Source organism: Amia ocellicauda, chromosome 21 (genome assembly GCF_036373705.1).
Source record: "Amia ocellicauda isolate fAmiCal2 chromosome 21, fAmiCal2.hap1, whole genome shotgun sequence".
Classification (NCBI taxonomy): Eukaryota; Metazoa; Chordata; class Actinopteri; order Amiiformes; family Amiidae; genus Amia; species Amia ocellicauda.
In genome coordinates, this window is record NC_089870.1 from 21,019,652 (window position 1) to 21,042,913 (window position 23,262).

Sequence of the window (23,262 nt, forward strand, 5' to 3'; positions counted from 1 at the left end):
ATTAAGCTCGGTCTCTTCGACAGCGCTGCAGCCAATCACCTTCAGAGGCCGGCCAACACCGGATGAAGGGCAGCCAATCCCGTCCCGATCTCGGCCTGCCACTAACGAACCGTAGTCCAATCGCGACGCCGATGACGAATATCCAATCAGAACGCCGCATGAGAGGCGCCGCTTTCGTTTGAGCCAATCCCACCGCGCACAGCGCTGCACCCTATAGAATTTTGAGTAGACATTAACCAATCGCCTGGCCGCATCCCGACCACTACTGACAATTGAGCCAATCGGGTTTCGAGAAGCGCTGCCTCCGTTCAACAGCTTGTTATTTCGCTTATTGCTTTGCGATCCTGGCGAGTGGCGAGCAGTCAGACGAGAGAGTGAGTATGGCTCTGCTATCGCGCCCCGAAATTACATAAAAAACGCCTTTCTCGGCTCGGGCTTTTAACGGGCGCCGCTTAGTGTCTCTATCGCGGTTCACCAGACGCTGGTAGACGGGATTTCGGGTAGTTTGGGGACGAAAACGAGGAGGTGGGTGAAGGCATTGAATGGCAGGAACCAGTCGGCTTGTTTTTGCGGTGAAATGCGCCTTTTGTGGATTGATTTAAATAAATAAACCCCTCTCCGGGGCCCGTGTAGCTCCGCCCGGGGCGCTGCGTGTTTTCTGCCCTGTTTTGTGCACCCCTCACCCGGGGACCAGAGCGAGGCTTGCGACTGGACGAGGCGGTTTAAAGCGCCATTCGGGAGAGGGGCAGTTTGGCGTATTTATTTATCCGTGCCCGTCTCGTGTGGCGTCTCGGTGGCACATTTGCCCCCGCCTGGCGGCTCCTGCCCGCATTAGATGCTCAAGTTAACTTTTGCGGGGGGGTGGGGGGTAAACCGTGCGGCACACCTCCATAATTGGGCTCGCCTGTGTGCGCTGCCCTGGTGCGGCGGGGAGAGCAATGGCGACGTGACACGGGCGGAGTGGGGGAGCCAAGCGGGAAGAGCCCCTCCAGGATCCAGGGGTCCCGGCTCCGAGCACGTCCGTGTGGAGGCCGATTCTTTCTAGGGTGCAAACGCGGGGTGTTCACCCCCTTTCCCGCGGGTCCGGCCCCTCGGGGAGCCGTGTTGTGCACCTCTCCGGGGGAGAGCTGACCCACCGTCGCACATGCATCGGCTCCCCGTGTGTGGACGGTGTTGACACGGCCGGAGCTGCCCGTCTTAACCCGCTTCTGTTTGTTTTGCAGTTTCGTTTCCCAGTGCATCCAAGACCTTCGAGCTGGAATCCCTCAAATAGCCTTTAAAATGAAGGTAAGGCCAAGTCTGTGCGTCTCCTGCCCGCCCGACGCATTTCCTCAATTCAAGATCGTACCTTTTCTCCAGTGATTCATACTGATCATGCACTGAGCAGCAAGTAGTGCTCAGAGGAAGACGACACATTTTTTAGTTGCGTGCATTCGTGTGAAGCCATTTTTCTGCCTCTCTCTCTCTCCGGGAGAAAGACGAGCTTCCCAATGTACAGAAACACCAATAGGTTGCTAACCTTGAAGCCACAGGGAGGAAAACAAAAGCGAAATATGCCTCCCAGTGACGTGTGAGATTCACATGTGAAGTTGCTCATTGCTTTTGACCACGTTTTCCAGATTTGTGTTCTGTAGGGTCCAGTGGAAAGTGTTGACAGATTTGAAACTTTTCCAATATACTCAGTGTGTCTATTCTTAGACCAGGAGATTACAATGCAATATATTTACAGATTGGTTTGTGCAAATGTACTGCGGCTGTTACAGTCAAGAAGCACTGTGGTCAGTTAGGGGCACGGACCCCTGCTTGCCCCCCAAACGCTGAAACCAGCTCGTAGACAGGATGGGTAACACTTCTGTTTCTAACAGGTTGAAAACGAAGTGATGTGTATTTGCTCATTGCTTTTATTTAGCAATCCTGCTAAAATTGCCCAGTTTGCGAACATCATCTGTTTTGCTTCTACCCCCAAGATAGTTATATAAGTTTGGCCAAGATGTAATACATTTTGCACAAACTCTACACTGATAATGACTGTAACTTAATATGTTTTCAGACAGTGATTGTGATATCTTTTAAAATGTGAAATTAAAACACATCCTGAGAATGTAATCTATTATCTATTTTCGTAGTGTGAATCAAGCAACAAGATCACGTGTGGTTGTATGCAGTTTTCCTTGTATTGCCTAAAACATCTGTTGGCATGAAAATAACGCTGTATCTCCTTCTGCTTTCATCGCCTAATAATTTGCAAGCAGACATAGCAGGGAACTGATTCCTAAAGTACTGTCCTTCTGGGTTACATGTTCCCCCCCCTCCACAATATTGTGTACACTTGTATTTAAAAAGTTATGACAAAAATGAAATAAAAAAGGTGCAGGGCAGAGCATGTTGTCTTGCTGTCTATCTAGTGTCATCCTAATGCTAAATTATATAGTACGTTTTAATGAAAGTACCATGCAAGGTTGTAATTGACCGTTTCTCTCTCTCTCTCCACAGGCAGCGGATGAGCCTGCCTATCTGACCGTAGGGACTGACGTTAGTGCGAAGTACCGGGGTGCCTTCTGCGAGGCGAAAATTAAAACCGTCAAGAGGCTGGTCAAGGTTAAGGTAAGAGCTACATCAACACCTCCATCACACATACGGAAAAGGCTGCTTAATATAGCACATTCGCTGTTTAGTTAGGAAACGAATGGCATCACCCCCGTGTCAGACGCCAAAGTACAAGTGTTTATTATTTATGGAGGATTCTGTGGCTTAAAGGGTTAAAATTAGATGTTGAAACCTCGTCTTGAAAGTGTTATAGAAGGAAAAAGGAAGCCTTTGCTTGTGCTTTGTGTTTACAATTTCTATCTCTACAGCAAACTGTTTAAATTTAATAACGTACTATAATCTACTTAATACAGGAATAACATGGACACTTATTTCTTTGTTTTTAAGAGTGGTTTTCTCCTTCATGCAGGCAAAGACTTGTTTTTTGCAATTCTTTAATTGTGAGATTAGAAAATAAATGACACACAGGATAAAAGGACATGCTGCCGCTTAGTTTAGGCCGCTGCTCGTAAAAAGAGACTGTGCGAGAGGAGAAGGGTGTCGGTGAAACGTTATTGGGTGTGTAGAGGTCAGTGTTTGGTTACCTTTCCCCTCCCAAGCGTTTCCTCGAGGCGGACGGCGAACGCGGCCAAGCAGACGAGTAGAGCTGCTAACCAGGGCCTCGCTGTTAGGATAGTCAGAAAGCGCTCTCCGAGAGAGTAGTTAAACAACAATTGTGTGTACTGCTTTGTGTCACTGAAAATATCACAGTATTGCAAGCTTCCCATTAAATACGGTTCTGTCCTGTTACTTAGTCCCCCCCCAGGACCTCGTATCTGCAGAGAAATGCACACGAGAGGGAAAAAAACCAAGCTTTCCTCTCTCTCTGTACTGGGGCAAGGAGTCCCCTCCCACTTTGTCCCCACACTCGCTGCATAACTCTCTCCATGACAGATTGAGGGGTATCTATTGCCAAAATGTTGAAGGTGGTTAGCAACTTTTTTTTTTTTGTGTGTGCGCATTTCTAAGGGATTCTGCTCCTCACTTTTATTAACAAACGGTACAAAAGCTGTCAAAACAAAACGCTTGTACGCAGCTAGCGCACAAGTTATTTTTAGAGAAAAGTAAAAAAATGACAAGAAGTCAGACGGTGGAATAAATTCACAACGTACCATTTTTGGTTGTGGTGCTACAGCAAATGCAATATTTCATTTGTTTTCCTCTCCGTTTAGCTGAAATTTTTGTTAAAAAGCAGGGTTTTAATCATAGTGTATCTGGAGAGACTTCTTGAAATCTACATGCCATTAGTTCTGATGAGAAATTATTCTCTCTGCATTGTTTTCTATTGGGGAACAGAAGCTTCCGTGCAGTTTCTTCATTTCCTTGTTTCTCGACTGATAATTAAATCGGTTATCAAAAGCTGTCCCACTAAATCAGCTCTCTTTGTCGGTGTGCGAGACACTGCACGAGTACGAACACGCCCTCTAAGCAGCGCCGTGCGCCAGGGAAAGAGGTTTCTTGCCAGAGAGACCCCACCTGTGCCGGCTCGGGCAGAGGTTGAGACAAGCTGTGTTGTTTACTTTCCCACTGGTCTAGAGTTGCACTGCGTGCTGCTAAAGTAGGAAATTCAAAACCTTTATCAAAAAAAACAACTGGAGACGATCCTAAAGGACTTGAAAGTATAAATATCTATTTTTTGAATGCTTTGCAAATGCTATGCACCTTTCTAACAAGTGCAGAAACACTTTCAGCATTTCCAGTGTGCTTGACCCAATACAAAAGTTAAAGGTGCAGTTTAAGTAATGAATATGCGACGGTATAGATTGTGCCGACTCTAAACTGCAGACACCCAGAGTCACCTTTGTACTCCTACCTACCTGTAAGGGGTTAATGTGTGTTTGTTGTGAGAAGACGTCAGAGATGCAGAAGCAGTTTTGGGTCGTGTTCAAGGCTGCTGTAATCGCGTGGTGACAAAGGGGTGTAAATCCCTTATACTCATTCCAAAGCCAGGAACGTGAAAGCTCTTTATAGGTAACACAGTGTGCTTCTCACAGTTTAAAGGAGGAGTTCACTGAAGTACCATGTGTAGCAGATCCCAGTCTCATCAGCGGGTATTATAATCGCAGATAAGTGTTTGTAGAAGTTGTCCTTGTTGCCTGCACAACGGTTTAGGGAGGTTAGGTGATGCCATGAGTTTTAAATGCAGGAGTTTTTTTGTTTTAAATTGTAATCTAGCCTAAATGTAGCTGTCAAATTAATGAAAGAACATGTGTATGTTTCTTTGGGATAACAATGGGTGTTTATAAGCAGATCTTTGACCAAGGCTGCCATGCGCACCACACTGTAACACGCCTTTATCTTCCATGCTGCTGCTGTCAGACAAGTGATGTATAGATAATGGGCTAGACATGGTCTTAGTGGTAGGGGTAGGCTATTCCAGGCTAGTTTAATAATGTAACTTAAATCCTCATCAGGGTAAGAAGTCCGGTCGCCTGTTTATTCCAGGTTTGAATGCTAAAGGTGCATGAAAAACCAACACAACTCTGTCCCTGGAACTACCTACCCCTGGTCTGGGTGTCACGTAAGAAAACATTTGCTGTAATTTAAGGAGGTCTTGGAAGTTTGTGCCTCTAGAACCCAGAGTAAAACCCAGATAAAGGTTTGAAGCAGGAAGAGATTTCACTGAAGGAAGTTATCTGCTCCCTGTGAAGTGACCGAGGTTTTTCTTGTAAGTAAACAATGAAACTGAAGTAGCGGTTCACTTGAAACTTGTGTATTGAGAAGTGTTTGAGATGTTTTTCTGTTGCAGTTCTGTTTTTGCCACTACGCATTGGATACCCGATTGCTGATAAATGTTTGAGGAAGTAAACAGTGTCCATGAAGATTATTTTTTCTACAGGCTCATGGTGCTCTACTATGTTCCCCCCAGGCCTCTCTAGTGCTGAAATTGCCACAACTTTAAATGTGTATTAAAAAAAATGCATATAATTGTAATTTATGAAGTGCGGGGAAAGGATTTCTGAAAGGAATGCTAAAATTGCGTCATCTGCATACGTCTTACAATGTAGGTCCGCAAAATACCACCCGAGCGTTACAAGGTAATATTAACGATTGCATCAGTATTTATTATTTGTTGTCTTTTACATTCGCCAACTTCTGAAATAAAAAAAACTTTGTGTCGCTGATTGTGGAAATGAAACCTATTGTAAGTAACAACTGAGAGACACGATGGGTTTTAAGATGTTGAAATAGTGTCCAGAGCCATGACTGAAGAGCGAGTTTCACTCTGCAGGCCAGCATGTTTTCACAGAGCTCCTCAGCTGACAGCCGTGTGTATCCAGAGACACGTGAATTCACTCAAAACCCCCTTGGCTGCTGATCAGTAACGGCATGGCGTGCCTGTTACACAACTGCGTTATTTCACCTCCACTGAACCCGACTTCCCTCCTTGCTGTCTGTCTTAGGTGGTGCTGAAGGGCGACAACACTTCTCAAGTGGTCCAGGATGACCAGGTTAAAGGACCTCTCAGGGTAAGTTTGTGTGTAGTCTGCTCTGCTTCATTTGCTCGCTTAGGTTCAATTGACGGTTTTGTAGCAGTTTAAACTAAACCACCACCAGCAACCAAAATAATCAAGACTTGCTAAGTGTTGTAGGCATTTTTAGGGGTGATCTTTTTGGAGATGTTCCTATAGCAGCTGATGAGTAGTTATTAGGAAAGCTGGTAGTTTGATTTAATGTAAGAGGAAGTGACATCGTTTGTTCCTAATTGTTTTTCGGTTTCCTCTTTGTTTTCATGTGCGATTTACTGTACTGTCGGCCCTGTTTGGTTAATAATCTTCGTGACATATGCTAGCGAGATTGCCGGTAGAGCAAAGTCATCATGGCGTTGCATGAGGTCGAAGATTTGCATGTGAAATCTCGCCGATGGAATTGGTGCTTTTTGGATGGGCTCGAGTGCCGGCACAGAAAGCTTTCTCTCCCCTCCCGAGCCCTGGAAGCTCACCATGTTTGTTTTCCATTCCTGAAGGTGGGGTCCACGGTGGAGGTGAAGAGCCCCGATGGCATGTCCCACGAAGGGGTCATCAACAAGTTGACCGATGCCAGCTGGTACACAGTAGGTAAGCGAGTCGCCCTGGACTGGATCGATCTGGTTCTGTTAGCTTCCTTACAAGCAAATCTTTAGTAGGATACAAAAGCGGTCAGCGATTGTTTCGGCTCGCCTTGCATGTGTGACTCGGTTTAAACGATGTTTACTTACGCAGTGCTAAATTTACACGGTTCTTAAGAAGCCACATACAAGAAAAGCCTGTGGGAATAACTTTTAAAGCCACGAAGAAAGCCTGAAACGCACCAACTCACTAGTATGGGTGTACAATGTTCAATACTGAGCCTACGGTAGAATAAAAAGCCAGGGAACAGGGTTCGTGGCCTAGTCTTCCACAGTGGGCGGTGTGAGGGACGGAGGAGGTGTTGCTTCTCTGGAATTCGTTGTACATCCGATTGTAGTCAAAGTCCAACAGATGACGAAGGAATGTCTGAATGAATCGCTGTAGTAAGAACCTGTCTGAGCTGGTTGTGTAACGCACCCCTGTGCTGTGCTGTGAGCTCACACTCTTTGCCATGATGGCTGTGTGTGTTACTAAAATAGTTCAATTCAGGCTGTGGGAATGTGTTCTCAGTGTTTAAAGGTGTCTGGTGTGTTTTGGGCTGTAGTGTTTGATGACGGCGATGAGAGGACCCTCAGGAGAACCTCCCTGTGCCTAAAAGGCGAAAGACACTTTGCAGAGAGTGAGGTAAACATTTAAATTTACGACTATATTGTCTTGCGTGTCCAGATGGTTTTTATATATACAAAAGTGCAGATTAAGTGATTTAAATAACTTTTTTCCCATGTTTAAATGAAGACTTTGGACCAACTGCCACTAACAAACCCAGAGCACTTCGGCACCCCAGTCATTGGGAAGAAAACGAACCGAGGACGGCGATCTTCACTGCCTGTGTGAGTGCGTCTTTGTTGCAATAAATGAGTGGCATGCGGCCTGCCCCAAACAGGCGGTCGTTTAGGAGTTTCCTGTAGCCCCTGCGTCTACACTTGCCAGCATGAATTGGCACATTTTTAATGCTATTAATCTCTCTAGATTTAAAATTTTGTGGGAGGATTTTTTATTGAGCCTCTTTGATAATTTTTTTATCAGTTTGGTTGTGTTGTAACTATGAAGCCTCATTTTGGGATTCGGTCACACAGTAGATTCTCTAGTTAGTTAGTAGCGATTGAGCGATCATTTGCAAGAACGTCTTCAGTTCCTTGTGAGTGGAATAATTCGGAGCCTCTCCCGCCGAGTTCCCGAGCGAGAGGAATAACGGGTGAATGAGTGAGCTGATGCTTTATTCCTCCATTCTTCAGGGCTGAAGATGAGAAGGAGGAGGAGACCAGTGAAGAAGAAGACGAGGACAAGAGGCGCCTCAACGACGCACTGTTGGGGAAGGTGGCCTGCGTCCAGAGCGGCTCTGATAAGACGGGCTGGTACATCGCCCTGGTGAGCGGAGTTGGTCTTCTATTGAAACGTTTACAGCTGCTGTTTTATGACCAGGTTTATGCTTTGTCACCCAAAGGAAGTGAAGGAGGATGAGTCCCACTGCTCTGAAGTTTGTCCTTTGTCCCTGCATGCCCCACGTCTGAAGTGTCGCACTATATCAGCCGTGTGAAACTGCTGCTGATGGCATGTTTCGTTTTCTCTTCTCAGGTCTTGTCTCCCAGCTGCAACGATGACTTGGCAGTGAAAAAGGACCAATGCTTAGTGCGATCTTTTGCAGATTCCAAATTGTACGTTTCCTTTTCTTCTCATTTGTGCAAACCTTTTGTTTTATATGAATGATAGTAATGCGAGACAAGTAAAGAGATCGTAGTTTTCTCAAAAGTGCAAGTGCCTTCGGATTATGCTGCTGAACACTTTTTCACACTACTTTGAAGTATTTAGGATGTCTTTTAAGATCTTGAAGTGTTATTTATTTAAGAACTAAACCACAAAACTTGAAGCAGAGTTTATTGTGATAACTGAGGTTGCTGTTTGGTGAATGTGTGTTTGGTGTGTTTTACTCTCCTTACTGTCAACTAGGCTGTAGTTTGTCAGATTGCCAGTGCAGTGATGAGTTTAGTACCACAAAAATTTGATGGAAAAGTGTTTTTGCAGCCAAGAGTGGTCAAACTGTCCCGTGATAAAATATGGTGCGCACTGCTGGTGTCACACGCTTAGGTTCCCCTCCTCTTGCTTCTCCAGCTACATCGTGACGAGACGAGAGGTGCGCGAGCTCGACATGGACGGCCTCGCGAAACCTGAGTACTCGGCAAAGAATGGTAAGCTGACGCTCGCCGGGAAGCTCCCGATTTGGTCCGCGGCTGTCGGGCGGAGCTTGTGAAGTAACCGCCCGTCTTGATCCACAGGCCACGAGGAAGCTTTGCTGTTCCTCAAAACCAAGCGCGTTCCCGAGAGCTGGAAGATGGACATGAGCGAGATCCTGGATTCGTCCAGCAGTGACGAGGAGGACGGGGAAGGGCGGGACAGTGAGGAGGACGAGGAGAAGCAGGTGCAACCGGAAGAGGTAGGAGGACACGGCTGTTGTGACTAGTTGACCCTCGTCTTCGTAGGCCGCAGCTGAGGTCTAGCCTTGTGTCGTGGTTGGGGGGGGGATTCTTCTCTTTATGGTGTTTGCAGAAGGTTTTCTACTGTGCTTTGATCAGTCTTCAATAATAAATGTCCTCTGTTTGGCTTTGGATGTAGTTCCAAAAGGACAAGATATCGTCAATTTAATCCTCTCAAGTGGTCTGAAGCGAAAAGCTGTCAAAACAAACAAATAGAGGAAGTCAGCGCTCGTTCTGAGGAGTTTTTGCTCTTGTGGCGTTGGTTGTGGTTTGATTTTGTTCCACTTGTCAGTTTACTTCCGTATCGAGTTTGGCTGGTTTGTTTGCTTCCGGTGAGCGGCGGACAGACGCGCGCTCATCTGGTAGATTTGAATGGTTTCGGATTTTTTTTTTTTTTTTGGCTGCCTATTTGAATAACTTATTTATGTAGCGGATGTTTATTTTTTTTTTAAACGTGACTTTTAAACCTACGTGTGAAATCGGGTATTTGGATCTTGATTTATGCCCCCCCCCAGCCTCTGTAAAGTGCTGAAACGATAGAGCGTCGGCCACATTCCCACACTCTCGCACCCTCGATCGCCACAGCCTGTGGAAATGCTCGAGCCGCACAGAAACAACAATGGGGCTCATTCTTGCGTCCTCAGAGCGGCGCGATGGCTGAGCACATGGCTTCCGACAGCGTTGCCACGGCAACACCCTGCTGGCAGAGAGGGAGAGAGAGAGAGAGAGAGGGAGAGCGAGCGAGCAGGGGCCTGGCCGCCTGCCTGCGAGTGTCTGCCAGCTGCTTTTAAACAGCCAGTCAGACCTGCTCTCCTCACTTGACGTTTAATTTGCTACAGACATGCAGTTTAAAAAGAGAGCGCAGTGGAGATCTGGAAAGGCAGCGCAGAAAAGATGAGACTATGGGTTTTTTCTTTTTGGTTTGGTTTTATAAGCTGTGTTCCTATACTGAATGTTTTACTCTCAAAAAGTAGCCCAGGCCTTCCTTTGCGAGATGAGATGGTTTGTGCATTTTGCTCCTTTCCGTGTTGTTCCTGGTTTGTCTTCAAGCGGGTCTCGTACGCCTTTAACAGATGATTCCAAACTTTTCGTTTTCCAAACGTAATCCCATTGAGAAACATTTAACCAGTTCAGATGTTGCTTTTGTATTCTGGTCCATTTGATGCATATTGCTGTGGAAGTTGTTTCTTTTTTCCTTCAAAACCAGGTTTTCACTCCTCTGAGTCTTGCTCTCCTTGTGGAAGTGAGGACTGTGTAGCAGTGGGGCTTGGAGAGGCTGCAGGTTACCAGGTGTAAAGTGTGGCTTTGCAGAAAGAGGACTACTGTTGCTTTTCTTTTGCCTTTTGTTGGGCTCATGCTAGTCAGCAGCATGTATAATCAGAAATGTGTCACTGGTGTGTCGTCAAGCTCGGCAGCAGTGCTGCGTTATCGTAGGGGACCCAGCGTGGCTCTCGCAGGTGCCCAGTGACGCACAGCGTTTCGAAGAGGTTAGGAAACCCCAGGCTGCCCACCCCCCACCCCAGGGGGAATCCCGAGCACAATCGTAGGAAGTGTGAAGTGTTGTGTTTTTTTTTTTTTTTTTTTTTCTTGTCTGCAAATGAAGTGAACTGAAAGATCAACATCCCCACTCGTCTCTGACCTTGGTTCTGCAGGAGTCCAGCCGATCGCAGGCCGATGCTATTTTAAGCAGTCGGTGTTGGAAATGTGAATATTTCCACAGCGATAAAACTTGAAACGCTTCCAAAGCCGAGATGGAAAATTGTATTGTGGTCTGGAAGGTTTCCAGAACGGCAAATCTAAAATTCGGCTCCCAAGTCCTGTCAGTGCCGACTCGGAGAGCAGCCGCTCAGAACAAGACTTTTACTGCCGCTACAGGCCTAATAACCGGGTAATCGGTCGCCATAAACTGACACGGGCTGCTGCTTTCTGGGAAACATGGGGGCGCACTGGGGGGTTCACTAGGTTCTCCTGTTGGAGAGTTTGTTGTGCTGGATGTTGTTGGGTACTGCCTTGAAGCTGCCTTGACAGCAATGGCAAGACCATACTGGCCTCACCGGTTGAGTAAGATCTTCACCAGTCTAAGAAGCTGTTCAAAAAGGAGTTGAAACGTGGTGCTGTTCTGTTTGTGCGTTATTGTGGAGCAACATTACAGTGCGTTACTGTACACCTGTACAAACCTGTAGCTGCTAATGAGAAGTTGTTGTGGTTGAAGGTATTGGATATATTCGCATTGGATGGCGTTTTATTTATCACGAAGGGTTGCTCTTTATTATGAATTCATTCCACATATTTTGCCTCGGAATCTTTCATCCGTAACAGAAAACACTTTAGTCAGCTTAAAATCCGTACTGTTTCCTCCCCTGAGATACAAGATCTTTTTTTATTTATTTCTTAACTATGTCTGGCTAAAGGCTAAAACAGATTCCATATTCTTGTGAAGTATTATGCTAATATACTTTAGAAAAAAATCCTTATGGCTGAAGTAAGAAATAAACCATTTACATTTTATGCAGTATTTTTTTGACGGCTCCGAGATGTTGTGGTTATTTATAGTAATGCTCTGAAATGAGCTAAATCTTTCTGGTAAAAACTCACCAAATACCTGATATAAATAGAGGCTGCGGTGTAAAGGCCTACCCTGTAACCTGTCAGTTGTTTAAGAAGAAGCTAATTTGTTTTGGTATCTTGTATATTGTTTGGTTCAGTGTTGTATTTACCCTGTGGCACAAGCCTTTTACTGGGAGGTGGTTTACTGTCCAGCAGCACACCGTACGGCTGCTGTGATTTGTTCTTTCAAAGCGGGTGGGGTGACCTAAGCACACGAGCTGAAAGACGGCATGATGTCATCAGCCAGCGACGGGCGGCAGGGGTTGACCCGATTTGCTTGTCTGTTCGTAGCCCGAGGAGGAGCCAGACCCCGAGGAGAGAGACCACTTCCTGCAGCAGCTCTACAAGTTCATGGAGGACAGAGGTGAGGTCAGCCTGGGATAGCCCATCCCCTGGCGCCATCACGCCTTGACGTTTCGCTTGTTGGTGAACTTTCTCGCATGCACTTGAAATAACACAAGGGTCTTTCTGCTCCCCAGGGACTCCGATTAACAAGCCCCCTGTTCTTGGGTACAAGGATCTGAACCTCTTCAAGCTTTTTAGGCTGGTGTACCACCAAGGAGGCTGTGACAATGTGAGTGCGCTGGGCAAAGACAGCTCTTTCTCAAGGTGTATTCATTGCTTATTGTGTCATGGTTTGGCTTAATACAAACCTAGCACTTCTAACAGACGAGCTTCTATTTCTAATGATGCATTTGATTATAGTCAGTGTTGCATCTAGGGTAATTTGTTTTGGTACCTTGATAAATCCCCCACTACGCTATAATCCCTGAACCCACGTTAGCCTTCAAGCTTTTGGTTTTACTAGAAATGTATTTTAAAATGAACTGGATGAAAACATTTAACACGTTTTAAGTGCAATTAAAAATGCCCAACCGCTTTGTTTTGCTTGTCGTCTTCCAGATCGAGAGTGGGGCCGTGTGGAAGCAGATCTATATGGACCTGGGCATTCCCATCCTGAACTCCGCCGCGTCCTACAATGTGAAGACGGCCTACAGGAAGTACGTTTCGGAGTACCGTCGCGGCTGTAAGGGGGGTGCATGTGTTGCATAGGAAAAATGTGAATGCTGCTTCGAAGGTTTGCTGTGTTTTGTTTCTCTTTGGAAGGAATGTAATCCCATTCTGATCCACCTTCGATAAATAATGTATGCGTCATAATGTCCAGTGACTAAATATCTATCAATGCTTTATGAAGTGCATCCCCGGCCAATCAAGAGCTAACTGCATGATGATATCTTGAGAATGGTTTCGCAAACTTGGACTGACGTTTCACTGATGTTTCACTTCTCTTGGCTATCTGATCAGCTCTTGCTCTCCATCACGGGAGGTGTTCCCCCCCCCCCCCGTCTCTGTCTACCTCTTAAGAGCTAATAACACAAGGCGCTCTTTGTCCCCATCTCTCTGTGCCCAGGTATCTCTACGGGTTTGAGGAGTACTGCCGCTCGGCCTGCATCCAGTTCCGGACCATCCATCACAACGAGCCCAAGACGCCGGTCAAAGTGGAGAAGAAGGCTGACGCGAAGGAGGGCAAGGAGCACCCGGAGGAGGCGGAGTCGCCACCGGGGGAGGTGAAGGGAGAGGAGGCGCTGGAGGGAGGGGAGGAGAAACCCTCGCCGGAGGAGAACGAGTCCGGCAGCGACAGCGAGAGGGAGGAGCACAAAGAGATGCGCTACTCCCGGGTGAGTGCTGTTAAAGTTGGGGGGGGGGGGGGACGTAAAAGATGGTGGAAGATGACTAGATTTCATGAGGTTTGATTTGTTCTTATGCGGGAGACCATTTTAAGCCATCTTTGAAGTGTGGTTGGACTTTGTACAGTGAGAGTTGGCAGGATGAGATGCTTTAACAATCTGAGTGGGTGACGAGTGAGTTTTTTTTTTATCCTTTGGCGTTTTAAAACCCGAGTCTGACCTTCTGTAGGATTTATCTTTTAAGTGTCTTTGCTTCTAGTTCAGTCTTCAGGCGTGCCTTTTCATAATAATTCAGCTTTCATTGGTCCTCCTTTCAGACCGAGAGCTTGCGATACGAACCCGTTACCCTTGTTCTCTGGAAGGTTGAAGCTCTGCAGACGCCCCGGCGGGGCCGATTCTTGTCCGAACCCTGATTTTTGGTTGTGTTTCTCTTCCGTTCAGGGGAGGAGGAAGTGCACGGTCACGCCTGTCAAAGCGGAGGGCAAAGACGCCGTCAAGCTGGAGAAGATCAAAGAGGAGAAGGGCAAGGAGAGCGACCGAGCCGAGGAGGGGAGGAAGGACAGGCAGGAGGGCGACAGCCCCCCGGGCAAGAGGGGGCCCCCGAAAGGCAAGCTGGAGAGGAGGAGCCGGCAGCTGGATGACTCGGATAAAGACTCGGAGGAGGATGATGATGATGAGGAGGAGGAGGAGGAGGAGGAAGACGAGGAGGAGGAGGAGGAACAAGAGGACTACGAGGAGGATGACGAACAGGAGGAGGAGGACGAGATGGAGAGAGGGAGACCCAGAGAAAGGTCAGTGCACTGCTTTACTCTTATGATCTATAGATTAACTTGTTTAGCATTAGTGGGAATACTGGGGGGCGGGTCTGTGAGGGACACGGCCAACGAAGGACAGAATCGATGGAAAGCCATCCGAACATCTCAACACACAGTGCCTTCAAAGCACAGGAGTCTGGATTTCTTCATCACCGATTTCAGTGCTTTTCTTTTGTTTAAGGCACTTAAGAGATTTCTGTCCAGTTACTTTTTTCCCCTCCTTTCCCCGCTCCCCCAGTGCAGTCACCCGCACTTGTTAATCCAGTGGTTTTATGGAGCGGGGTCATGCTAGAGGGGTCTCTGGGCCCTCGGTTCGGGGAAAGACTGGAGTAAAACTAGGAGATCAGGAAAGAGGAAAAGATGAGAGGTTTATACTGCAGTGCTAGTTTCAAAATGGCAGTCAGCGTGTGACGTTCTGAGCCAGAGTGGCAGGACTGGTCAAAACGAATAGGTGTTCACACTTTTTATATCACCATTCCCTGTGTAACAGAACAACCTGCCATATACCTAAAGTCACAGTGTAGATCCCTGCGTTCATTAGTCTGACTTTTCTTCGTCTAGGGATGAAAGGGAGAACAAAGAGGAGACTGAAGAGGATGGGCGCGAGGACCAGGAGGAGCACTGCCTCACTGGGACTAAAGTAAAAGTCAAATATGGCCGGGGGAAAACCCAGAAAATCTATGAAGCCAACATTAAGAACACTGAAATGGATGATGGAGAGGTCCTGTACTTAGTGCATTATTATGGTTGGAACGTCAGGTAAGGAAAGGGGCGGGAAGGTCTTCTAGTGTGAGCTCGAGCAGCACCTGCTGTTTGTTTGAATGTCCTGAATTTGAATGTGTGAAAACGAGATTGTGCTGCTTTTGCGCATGAAACCCGTGGCAAGTTGCGAAGCTGTTGGGCTGTGAAAGTTCTGGAGTTGGCCCCTCGCAGTGACGCCCGCCTCTCTGTGCAGGTACGACGAGTGGGTGAAGGCCGACCGCATCATCTGGCCTGTGGACAAAGGAGGGACAAAGAGGAAGCAGAAGAAGAAAGTCAAGGTGAGGTGTCCGTCCGAGTGCTAGGCCTCGAGCATTGGCGTTGAGATGCATTGTGCTTCATGACGGTCGTGTGTGTTTTCACAGAACAAAGAGGAGGGCGAGAAGGAAGAGAAGAAGGAGGAGGAGAAACAGGGCAAATCGAAACGTGGGCGCCCGCCCCTCAAGTCCACACCCCCCAACTCCTCCAGGAGCCTCTCCAAAACGCCCAGCAGTGACGGCCGGGCCGGCGTCAAGGGCGCACGCCCGTGCGACGCCTCTGCGCAGCCCAACGGGGTCGATGGTGCGTTGCGTTTGTCTGTGCGGTCTTGTGATGCAGCTGCCGAGTCGCTTGTGTAATAAACGCCTTCCCACACAGGGGGTTGTACAAGTCCGTTAAGTTCTTCTGCCAGTATTCTTTTCATGTGTTACAATATCACGGAAAGAACATGCAGAACATGTTGAGGTGTGGGTTTAAAACCTTCTGCTTTCCTTCATAGGAACTCCTAAGAGACGCACGCGGCGAACCTCCGGGATGTACGAATCTGACCGGGGCTCCAATGGTAAGGGTTGACTCTTGAGTGTTCTTCTGACTTCGCCAAAGGCCAAGATGTTTATCCAGTGATGCACAGGCTTCTCCGGTTCAATCGGAGATCTTCACTGTACTGCTTGTTTTGGTTGTTAACTTGGTCCCATTTGTTTCTGATCGAAGATTCTGGGAACTCGTCGGAGGAGTGTGAGGGAGACGATCCTCTGGACAAGAAGCCGGAGCCGGCGGACGCCCCGGACACTGAGCGGTGCCCTGGGGGGGGGGAGGAGGAGGAGGAGGAGGAGGAAGAAGAAGAAGAAGAAGAGGAGGAGGAGGAGGAGGAGCCGGAGAGGGAGGATGCACAGGAGCAAGTCCAGGACTCGGAGGGGCCCTGCAGCCCCAAGGAAAGACGAGATCCGCCTGAGCTAGAAGAGGCATCGGGGAGAGTGAAGAGAGAACCGGAGCCTGAAGTCGAGCTGGTCCCGTCAGAGCCGGAGAAACGTGTGGAGCACAAGGAGGAGGAGGCGGTCCGGAAGGAGACCGAGAGATCCCCGGTGAAGTCCAAGGGCAGGCGGAGCAGATCGAAAGAAGCAGTCACTGACAGCCCCAAGCCCCCCCCCCTGAACCACGCCGAGGCCGTGGCCCCCTGCCCCCCGACGCCCGAGAAGCCGGAGCCCCTGCTTGTCCTGGAAGCCCCCGAGGAGGCCGAGCCCGAGCTGAAGGACTCGGACACGGACTCTGCCACCGAGGAGATCTGCAGGGAGGACAAGAAGCCGGTAAAGAGGAAAGCGGCCGAGCAGCAGTCGCCGGAGAAGAAGGTGCGCTTGGAGAAGGAGGAGCAGAAGTCCTTCAGCCCCGAGAAGAGAGAAGTGGACGGCGGCCCCAGAGAGGCCTGTCCGGACTGCGTGCCAGAGGAGAGCGACGTGAAGACAGAGATGCCCGCCCTGACCCTGGAGCTCGACCGGCAGAACAAGGATGCGGTGGAAGCATCGGTGGATAGCGCGGAGGATGAGAGTGGGCTGAAAGCCGAGGACGAGCAGATGCCGCAGATTGGGCCCGAAGCCCTGGTCTGCCATGAGGTGGACCTGGATGACCTGGACGAAAAGGAGAAGCTCCCAGGAGAGGACTCGGCAGACGAGAAGCCCCTGCCGCCACCGCAGCCCCCCGCCTCGGCCGACGCCTCCTTGGGGTCCCAGCAGGGCTTCCCTGTGGCGTCCCCCGCGGCGGCGCCCAGCCCGGACGAGTCGCACAGTACCAAGAGCGAGAGTGACGTCACCATCGAGGTGGACAGCGTGGCGGGTGAGTCGCAGGAGGGCCTGTGCGAGAGTGAGTCGGCCAACGGCTTCGACGCCAGCACCAGCTCCAGCAACTGCAGCATCTCGCTTCAGGACAGAGAGAGCAAAGACAGGGGTGAGTCTTCAGCCTCTGACGGCAGACGGGCTGCATCCGGTGGTCCGGCGTTCGGCCGCATGGTGCTAACCTCTGTCTCTCCTTCCCCAGCAGGGCAGAAGAGGGCGATGGACTGCAACAACAGTTCCTCTGCAAAGAAGCAGAAGCGCAACCAGAAACGCACGAGCGTGGTGTCCAAAAACGAGAAGAACGGTGCAGGTGAGTCCCCCCGCCTGTCTGGTCCGGCTCCGGCCGTGTGTGTCCTGTCCCCCCCGTCCCCCCCCTGGTGCTCACGTCCCTCCCCCTGGTGTTTGTGACGCAGGCCACAGCAGCGACAGCGAGGACCTGCCCGTCATGGACAACCCCAGCAAGTGCACCCCGGTCAAGCACTCCAGCCTCCCCCGAGCCCCCAAGCTGTCCCGCTCCCCGGCCCGGGTGGTCTCCCCCAACAGCAAGGACGGCGAGAAGGACAAGCACAGGGAGAAGCACGCCTTCCTGTCCCCCCGCACATACAAGTGGACCTTCCAGCTCAGTAAGTACTATGAGATCGTGACCGGCCCCGTTTGAGGTGGTCCGAGGTCTGAGCTCGTATAATAAGAGTCTCTTGCCATTCTTGTTGGTGCAGCTGAACTGGACACCATGAGCAGCGCCGAGCGGATCGCCTTCCTCCAGGACAAGCTGCAGGAAATCAGGAAATACTACATGTCCCTCAAGTCAGAGGTGGCCTCCATCGACAGGAGGCGGAAGCGGTTAAAAAAGAAGGAGAGAGAAGGTGGGTGGCTTTCACGGGACGTGAGCACAGGTCCCAGATGAAGCTAGGCCCAGGTCTTGAAGATTAGCCCTCCCGTGTGTCCGATACCCCAATCGGAGCAGGTTTATTGATCATGTGACCCAGCTCCTGCCTTCCCACTCAACACACTCGCCCTCTCTCTCTCGCTCTTCCTCCACAGTGTCCCACACCACCGCATCCACGTCCTCGGGGTCGTCCGACACGGGGATGAGCCCGTCCTCCGCCTCGCCCTCGCAGAACACCGTGGCGGTGGAGTGCAGGTGATGACACGCTCCCGCGCCCCCCGCCCCGCCGCCCGCTCTCTGCCTTCCCAGTGCTCAGCTGCCAGACGGGACAGACGGGCGGAGGCCGAGAGCGGAGAGGAGCGAGCATCGCAAGCACTCGACCGGACCGCCCGCACCGGAAACGACTCTGCGCACTTCCCCAACCCCCCCAGTCCCGGTCCATGCCCTCGCTTCAGGGACGGGGGGTGGGCAAGGAGACGGGTGCCGCCCCGCTGAAGTCCCTCCGGCAGAACAAGGCACTTTTTCGGCCCTCCCTGTCCCGGTGCCGGAGCGCCCCGGACAATGAATATGTATAGATGTATACGTGTCCCCGTGGGGGGTGGGGGTCGGAGGTCGCTGAGGGAGCGCCCGCTCCGCAGAACTGCCAAAGTACCCGTGTTCGGCCGGGTGTCCTGTTTTGAAAGGCGGGATGCGGCCGGCCGTGGGAGGGGGCGCGGTTCCCTGAGAGAGGCGCGTGCCCGTCTCCCACTCCTGCAGGATTTCCGCGGCACAGACGATTATGCAAACCAGCCCCCGCCCCCCGTGTTGAGAGAGGAGTGTTTACAGGGGAAGCGCGGCGTTTTCGGTTGACCCGCTCCCTCGGCGGCCGCCGTTTGTCTTTTTATATGTAATTGCAGAGTTTTTATTTTATTACAGAAAATTTCAAAAAATAAATATATATCACAGCCGTGAAGTTATTTAATGAAAGATTTCTAGACCTGAAATTTTGTGTAAAATAAAGGTATTATGTTGCGACTTGTTAAATATATTTATTCAGACCGTGGACATGAGTTTTTTTTTTTTTTTTATGTATTTTTTAAAAGCAAAATAAAATTGAAATTAAATTGGATCCTCCCAGAATTGATATTCACTTTGAGACGAGAAAAATGAAAATCAAATTGAAGTCTTGATATTCTGTCATGTAAAGACAGTTTCAACCTGTTGTTGCTTAAAAACTTATTTTCTTATTTTCCCCTCTAAATAAAGCTTTTTCTCTCGTATATATAATGTATATACATGTGTATCTATATATGTGTGTATATGTGTATATATAGATTTAAAAAACTATTTTTAAGGCACAAGCGAAGTTTGTGTGGCCTTAACTTTTTGGCTCAACTTTTATACCAATTGCCTGGTACTATTTTTCTTTTATTTATATATTTTTTCTTTTCATTTTTATTTCCGACCATTTAAATGATAAGGAAGTATTGCTACAGGAAAGTGTTTGTCCAACCTTGGGGTCGACCTGTAGAGTCAATCTTCATTTGCATATTTTGTAAATAGAGCTGGGAAAAAAAACATGTATTTGAGAGAGACATTTTACACGAGCTGTAAAGAAAATGATTTATTTTATGATTTTTTTAATTAATCTTTGTAAAAACTTTGTGGCCCTTTTTTCTAAATGTCGATATTCTGTAGAGACTTAGCACCGATGCTTTAAACTGTATATTGCGAACCTGTGGTTCTCCGCAACACGTGGGCCGGAAGCGAACCCTCTAGTGTGAAGTAGAAATACTAAATATATTGTACATTTTTATGTTTTATAAACTTTTTATTTCATCAACACTGTGAAGACTTGCTTCTTTCAGAGGGAAACGGATTTCCGAGGGGTTCAGGACATTTCTGGGCATCTCCTAAAAGCAACTGATTAGTAGATTAGTAGACTTTTAAAATGCTGCTTTTATTTTGACTAGGTTTCGTATGCATCCAAAGGGCAGCAGGGGAGTTTCCTATTCTTAATCTAGAGCATGTTTGTTTGTGTACCTCGGTTATAAACCATGTCAGCCTGGGAGAAATTAGCAGCCATTTCACACCTCTTTGTTCGAACGATGTTTTTAGATCGTGACACCGGTTTAAATCAGCTCTCGTGCCTGAACCGCAGATATCCCCGGTCCAAGTAGAAGGGAATCGTGTGCATGAACGATTCCCACGTGGGGTAAAAATACAGGCAGGAAACACTTCCCATGGTGTTAGAGGAAAATAAATCTCCCCCCTTAGTGTGAGTGTGTCGTACACGATTATGGGGGAAACAAACACGGCCGGGATTCTTCATCAGGGTCCAGATCCATCCCACAAGAATGCTGTGCATTTACCGTGAAGTAAACCGATTTACTGCAGTGCTATTTCTAGTTCCGGATACACATAGAAATATAATTCACTGATCAGGGTTTGACAATTAATTTATTGATATTCAGCCAAGCTGGCAGGGAGAACTTGCTTTAAATGGAACTAGCTGGGATGGGTCAAGTTAAACAGGATGGAAAGAATAAATCTCCCGATGGCAGTTGAATAAAGGGAGGGAAGTGTCCATCTGGATGTCGATTAGGTTTGTAGACATCCCTCTGACCTGGTCAAGATGAGGTTTCTCTCTAACAGGGGAGGTGGGCAAAGACTGTGGGACAGTCGAAGTAAAGGAACAGCTTGAAAACAAGACCCTTCTTGAGTAACAATGTTACAGCACCGCTTTCCACACTTGCTATAGTCAAACGGTGCAAGTGTATTTATTAGTTTTTCACAAGCTATACATGTAAAAAGAAAAAAAAAAAGTCCATAAAAGTAAACAAAATACTTCCCCCCCCATACCAGATAAAATTATGTTGCATCATCACTGTAAAATCAAAATGTCCGTTAAGTCATCGCACTGCAAAGGCACCGTCTCCGCCAGTCCTGCCCAACCGCCGTGTTGAGGTATGACGTCGCGTCTTCCCCGTTCTGGCACACGCGTGATCGGGCCGGGCTCCGGTGGAGGGGACGTCTTGGCGGGACGGGCCGCCCGGTCGCCTCCTCTCTGGGCAGCGAGACTCGGGACGACGGTCTGGCGGCTGGGCTTCTATCGGGGCTGGCCGATCAGACCCGCTTTGGCAGCCAGCGCCTCGTTCTGCTGGATGTGGTACTCCTGGAAGCGCATGGATATCCGCTGGGTCATCTTCAGGTACTTCTGAAGGCAGCTTTCAGAGCAGGTCATCTGGTGGAGGAGAGGAACAGACCATGAATAAAGCGGCAATCGCACATCCTAGCTGTGAATCTCTCGACTGATTCCGGATGGTAAATATACACATTTTTCAGTACGCCAGTTTGTATTATTGTTAGAGGATGAAGTGATAAACGGACTGGCTCTTTAGAGAACACTCTTTCCTCTTTACCTCGTCTGGCTTCACTTCTCTGGATGTAAAGTCCTTCACACAGTCCATGAAGCAGTTTTCTGTGAGCTTGTTGTAAGTCCCCAGAAATTCCTTGAACTGCAAAAAACATTTGAATAATTCACTTAGAGAGAGAACTAATCTCTAATAACAAGTGTATTTCACTGCACATCTCTCCTGTAGTAGTGTAAAATTATAATATGGCAATTTTTTTTATTTAGAGGTATAGCAGATCAAATCGGAACAAAGGCAGTCTATCCAAGAGGTCACCATTAAAACTAATTGACACTGTTAAAAAGCAATAGTTCAGCACAGCTACATCAGGCAAGTTTCATATACGACACCTGTTTTATCTGGTCGGTCTCGGAGATCTGTGCCTGCATCTTCTAAGGATTCACACGGATTCGTCTTTCAGGAAAATCGGGAGGAGAACATGGTAAGAAATGCATGTTGCATAAAAACTAGTCAAATAAAACTGGATTTAGTAACACAGAAGGTGCAGTTTAACGAACATGAAGCTACAAATATAGTATGAATCATTTAAACTTGAAATAGGTTGAACATGATAGAAAACATGACAACAATGTAGTAAATGCAAATCTTAATTATAATACAATGAAGTTAATCCATGGCAATACAGACAGGGACTCCGACACCCATCCACTGACAGCAGCTGTAACAGACTGGAGAGAAAGTCATTGAAACTGTACTGGGTCTGCAAAAGAGCAGCATTGCAGGAGTCCAGCAAGACAGAACAATTCAGCAGAAGTTTCATCTATATCAAAAACACATGCATTATGTCGATTTCATTGCTGGAGCACAAGCCTCCACTGCAATCCGCCTATGCATGCATCCATGCTCTGAATATGTAATTATACATTTCAAAATATGTTAACAAATTTAAAAGGGGGTTAAATTAGATGTCTTATATGCATGCAATAAGTGGTAACATGTAATTTAAATGTATAATTCGCTTGCAGCTTGTGTAGGTGTTGATTTCACTGACATGTTCAATGGATGGCTGTGTCTTGGCCTCGGCTGCACTGGGTTTTGGTTTTGTCTATTTGCTCGCTGAATTTTGAAGCCACCAAACGGCATGAATCACCTCCGTGACCATAACCTCATTCCCGGTAACCGCTGTGTTTCGGCCCGGCCTGGGGACCGGCTCGCCATCTGCACCGGGACTTGGCTTTACAATGTGAGGCTTAAAACCAGCAACGGAGCCGCGGGTCCAAGAAGCCGCTTTATTGCGCGTTACACGAATCAGCAACCCGGAGGGTGATAGCCGGCACCGGGGATGTCAAAGGCCTGTGCAGCACATCGACAAATCAGCTGCAAAATCAGACATATCACCACGATATAACACGACACTCACAATTAGCATCTACCCTTTCGCACATAAGCCCCTTTAATAAACACAAATGCACATAAAAAGCAGAATAAAACCGAGCTTTACCTCTTCAGGGTGAAACAGCAGCGAGTCATTCACAGAAGGACATGTGAGTTTCACGACAGCCCGAGCGACTGCCGTAAAGCACTTTCGATATATATACGCGTCTCCTCCTGTCGGTTCTCTTTTATATGTCACACATATTTAACGACAAAACGTTCATTAAAACACGGAACAAAAATAACGAAGGCTGACATTAAAATGCGCAGTTATTAATGTTCACGAAGTTAATCCTCGCCGATGGGAAAATAGACTTACTTATCGTTACGTAGCAGCAGGGGTGCTCCTTTATAAACAATCCGATGCGGAAACCAGTCTTGCCGTCTACAATGTACAATCAAAGTAAATGGCTGCTGCACATAAAAACACGCAGTTTCCTTGTACAGACAGCGCTTTATTAAATCTGTCT

The 23,262-nt window shown here is 48.1% G+C and overlaps 2 protein-coding genes and 1 non-coding gene across 6 annotated transcripts; 2 read left to right on the top strand and 1 right to left on the bottom strand.

Annotated features, from left to right (window-relative positions):
* The first annotated feature begins 297 nt into the window (after positions 1 to 297).
* On the top strand, positions 298 to 19,827 carry arid4a (AT-rich interactive domain 4A). Of its 4 annotated transcripts, none has more exons than XM_066694089.1 (25): positions 298 to 374; positions 1,224 to 1,287; positions 2,494 to 2,604; positions 5,991 to 6,056; positions 6,554 to 6,644; positions 7,240 to 7,319; positions 7,431 to 7,525; positions 7,931 to 8,063; positions 8,271 to 8,350; positions 8,805 to 8,881; positions 8,969 to 9,126; positions 12,065 to 12,137; positions 12,253 to 12,347; positions 12,677 to 12,774; positions 13,185 to 13,452; positions 13,903 to 14,252; positions 14,838 to 15,035; positions 15,232 to 15,316; positions 15,401 to 15,596; positions 15,793 to 15,855; positions 16,005 to 17,231; positions 17,322 to 17,429; positions 17,533 to 17,742; positions 17,836 to 17,982; positions 18,161 to 19,827. In XM_066694089.1, exons 2-25 carry the CDS (start codon positions 1,282 to 1,284, stop codon positions 18,262 to 18,264), a joined length of 4,119 nt encoding a protein of 1,372 aa, XP_066550186.1. In that variant the 5' UTR covers positions 298 to 374; positions 1,224 to 1,281; the 3' UTR covers positions 18,265 to 19,827. The 4 variants fall into 4 exon arrangements, with proteins under 4 accessions (XP_066550186.1, XP_066550188.1, XP_066550189.1 ...); XM_066694091.1 differs by having other exon boundaries at positions 17,325 to 17,429; XM_066694090.1 differs by lacking the exon at positions 298 to 374 and adding an exon at positions 405 to 525.
* On the top strand, positions 12,995 to 13,078 carry LOC136717464 (small nucleolar RNA SNORD53/SNORD92). Its single transcript, XR_010805228.1, has one exon. It is a non-coding gene; the product is annotated as a small nucleolar RNA SNORD53/SNORD92 (small nucleolar RNA).
* Positions 19,828 to 20,740: 913 nt separating the features above from the next.
* Positions 20,741 to 23,104, bottom strand: timm9 (translocase of inner mitochondrial membrane 9 homolog). The gene is made up of 4 exons (XM_066694095.1): positions 22,860 to 23,104; positions 21,748 to 21,811; positions 21,407 to 21,502; positions 20,741 to 21,228 (listed from the first exon to the last, which is right to left on the bottom strand). The coding sequence occupies exons 2-4, from the start codon at positions 21,784 to 21,786 to the stop codon at positions 21,094 to 21,096; spliced, it is 270 nt and encodes an 89-aa protein (XP_066550192.1). The 5' UTR covers positions 21,787 to 21,811; positions 22,860 to 23,104; the 3' UTR covers positions 20,741 to 21,093.
* Positions 23,105 to 23,262: the final 158 nt, after the last annotated feature.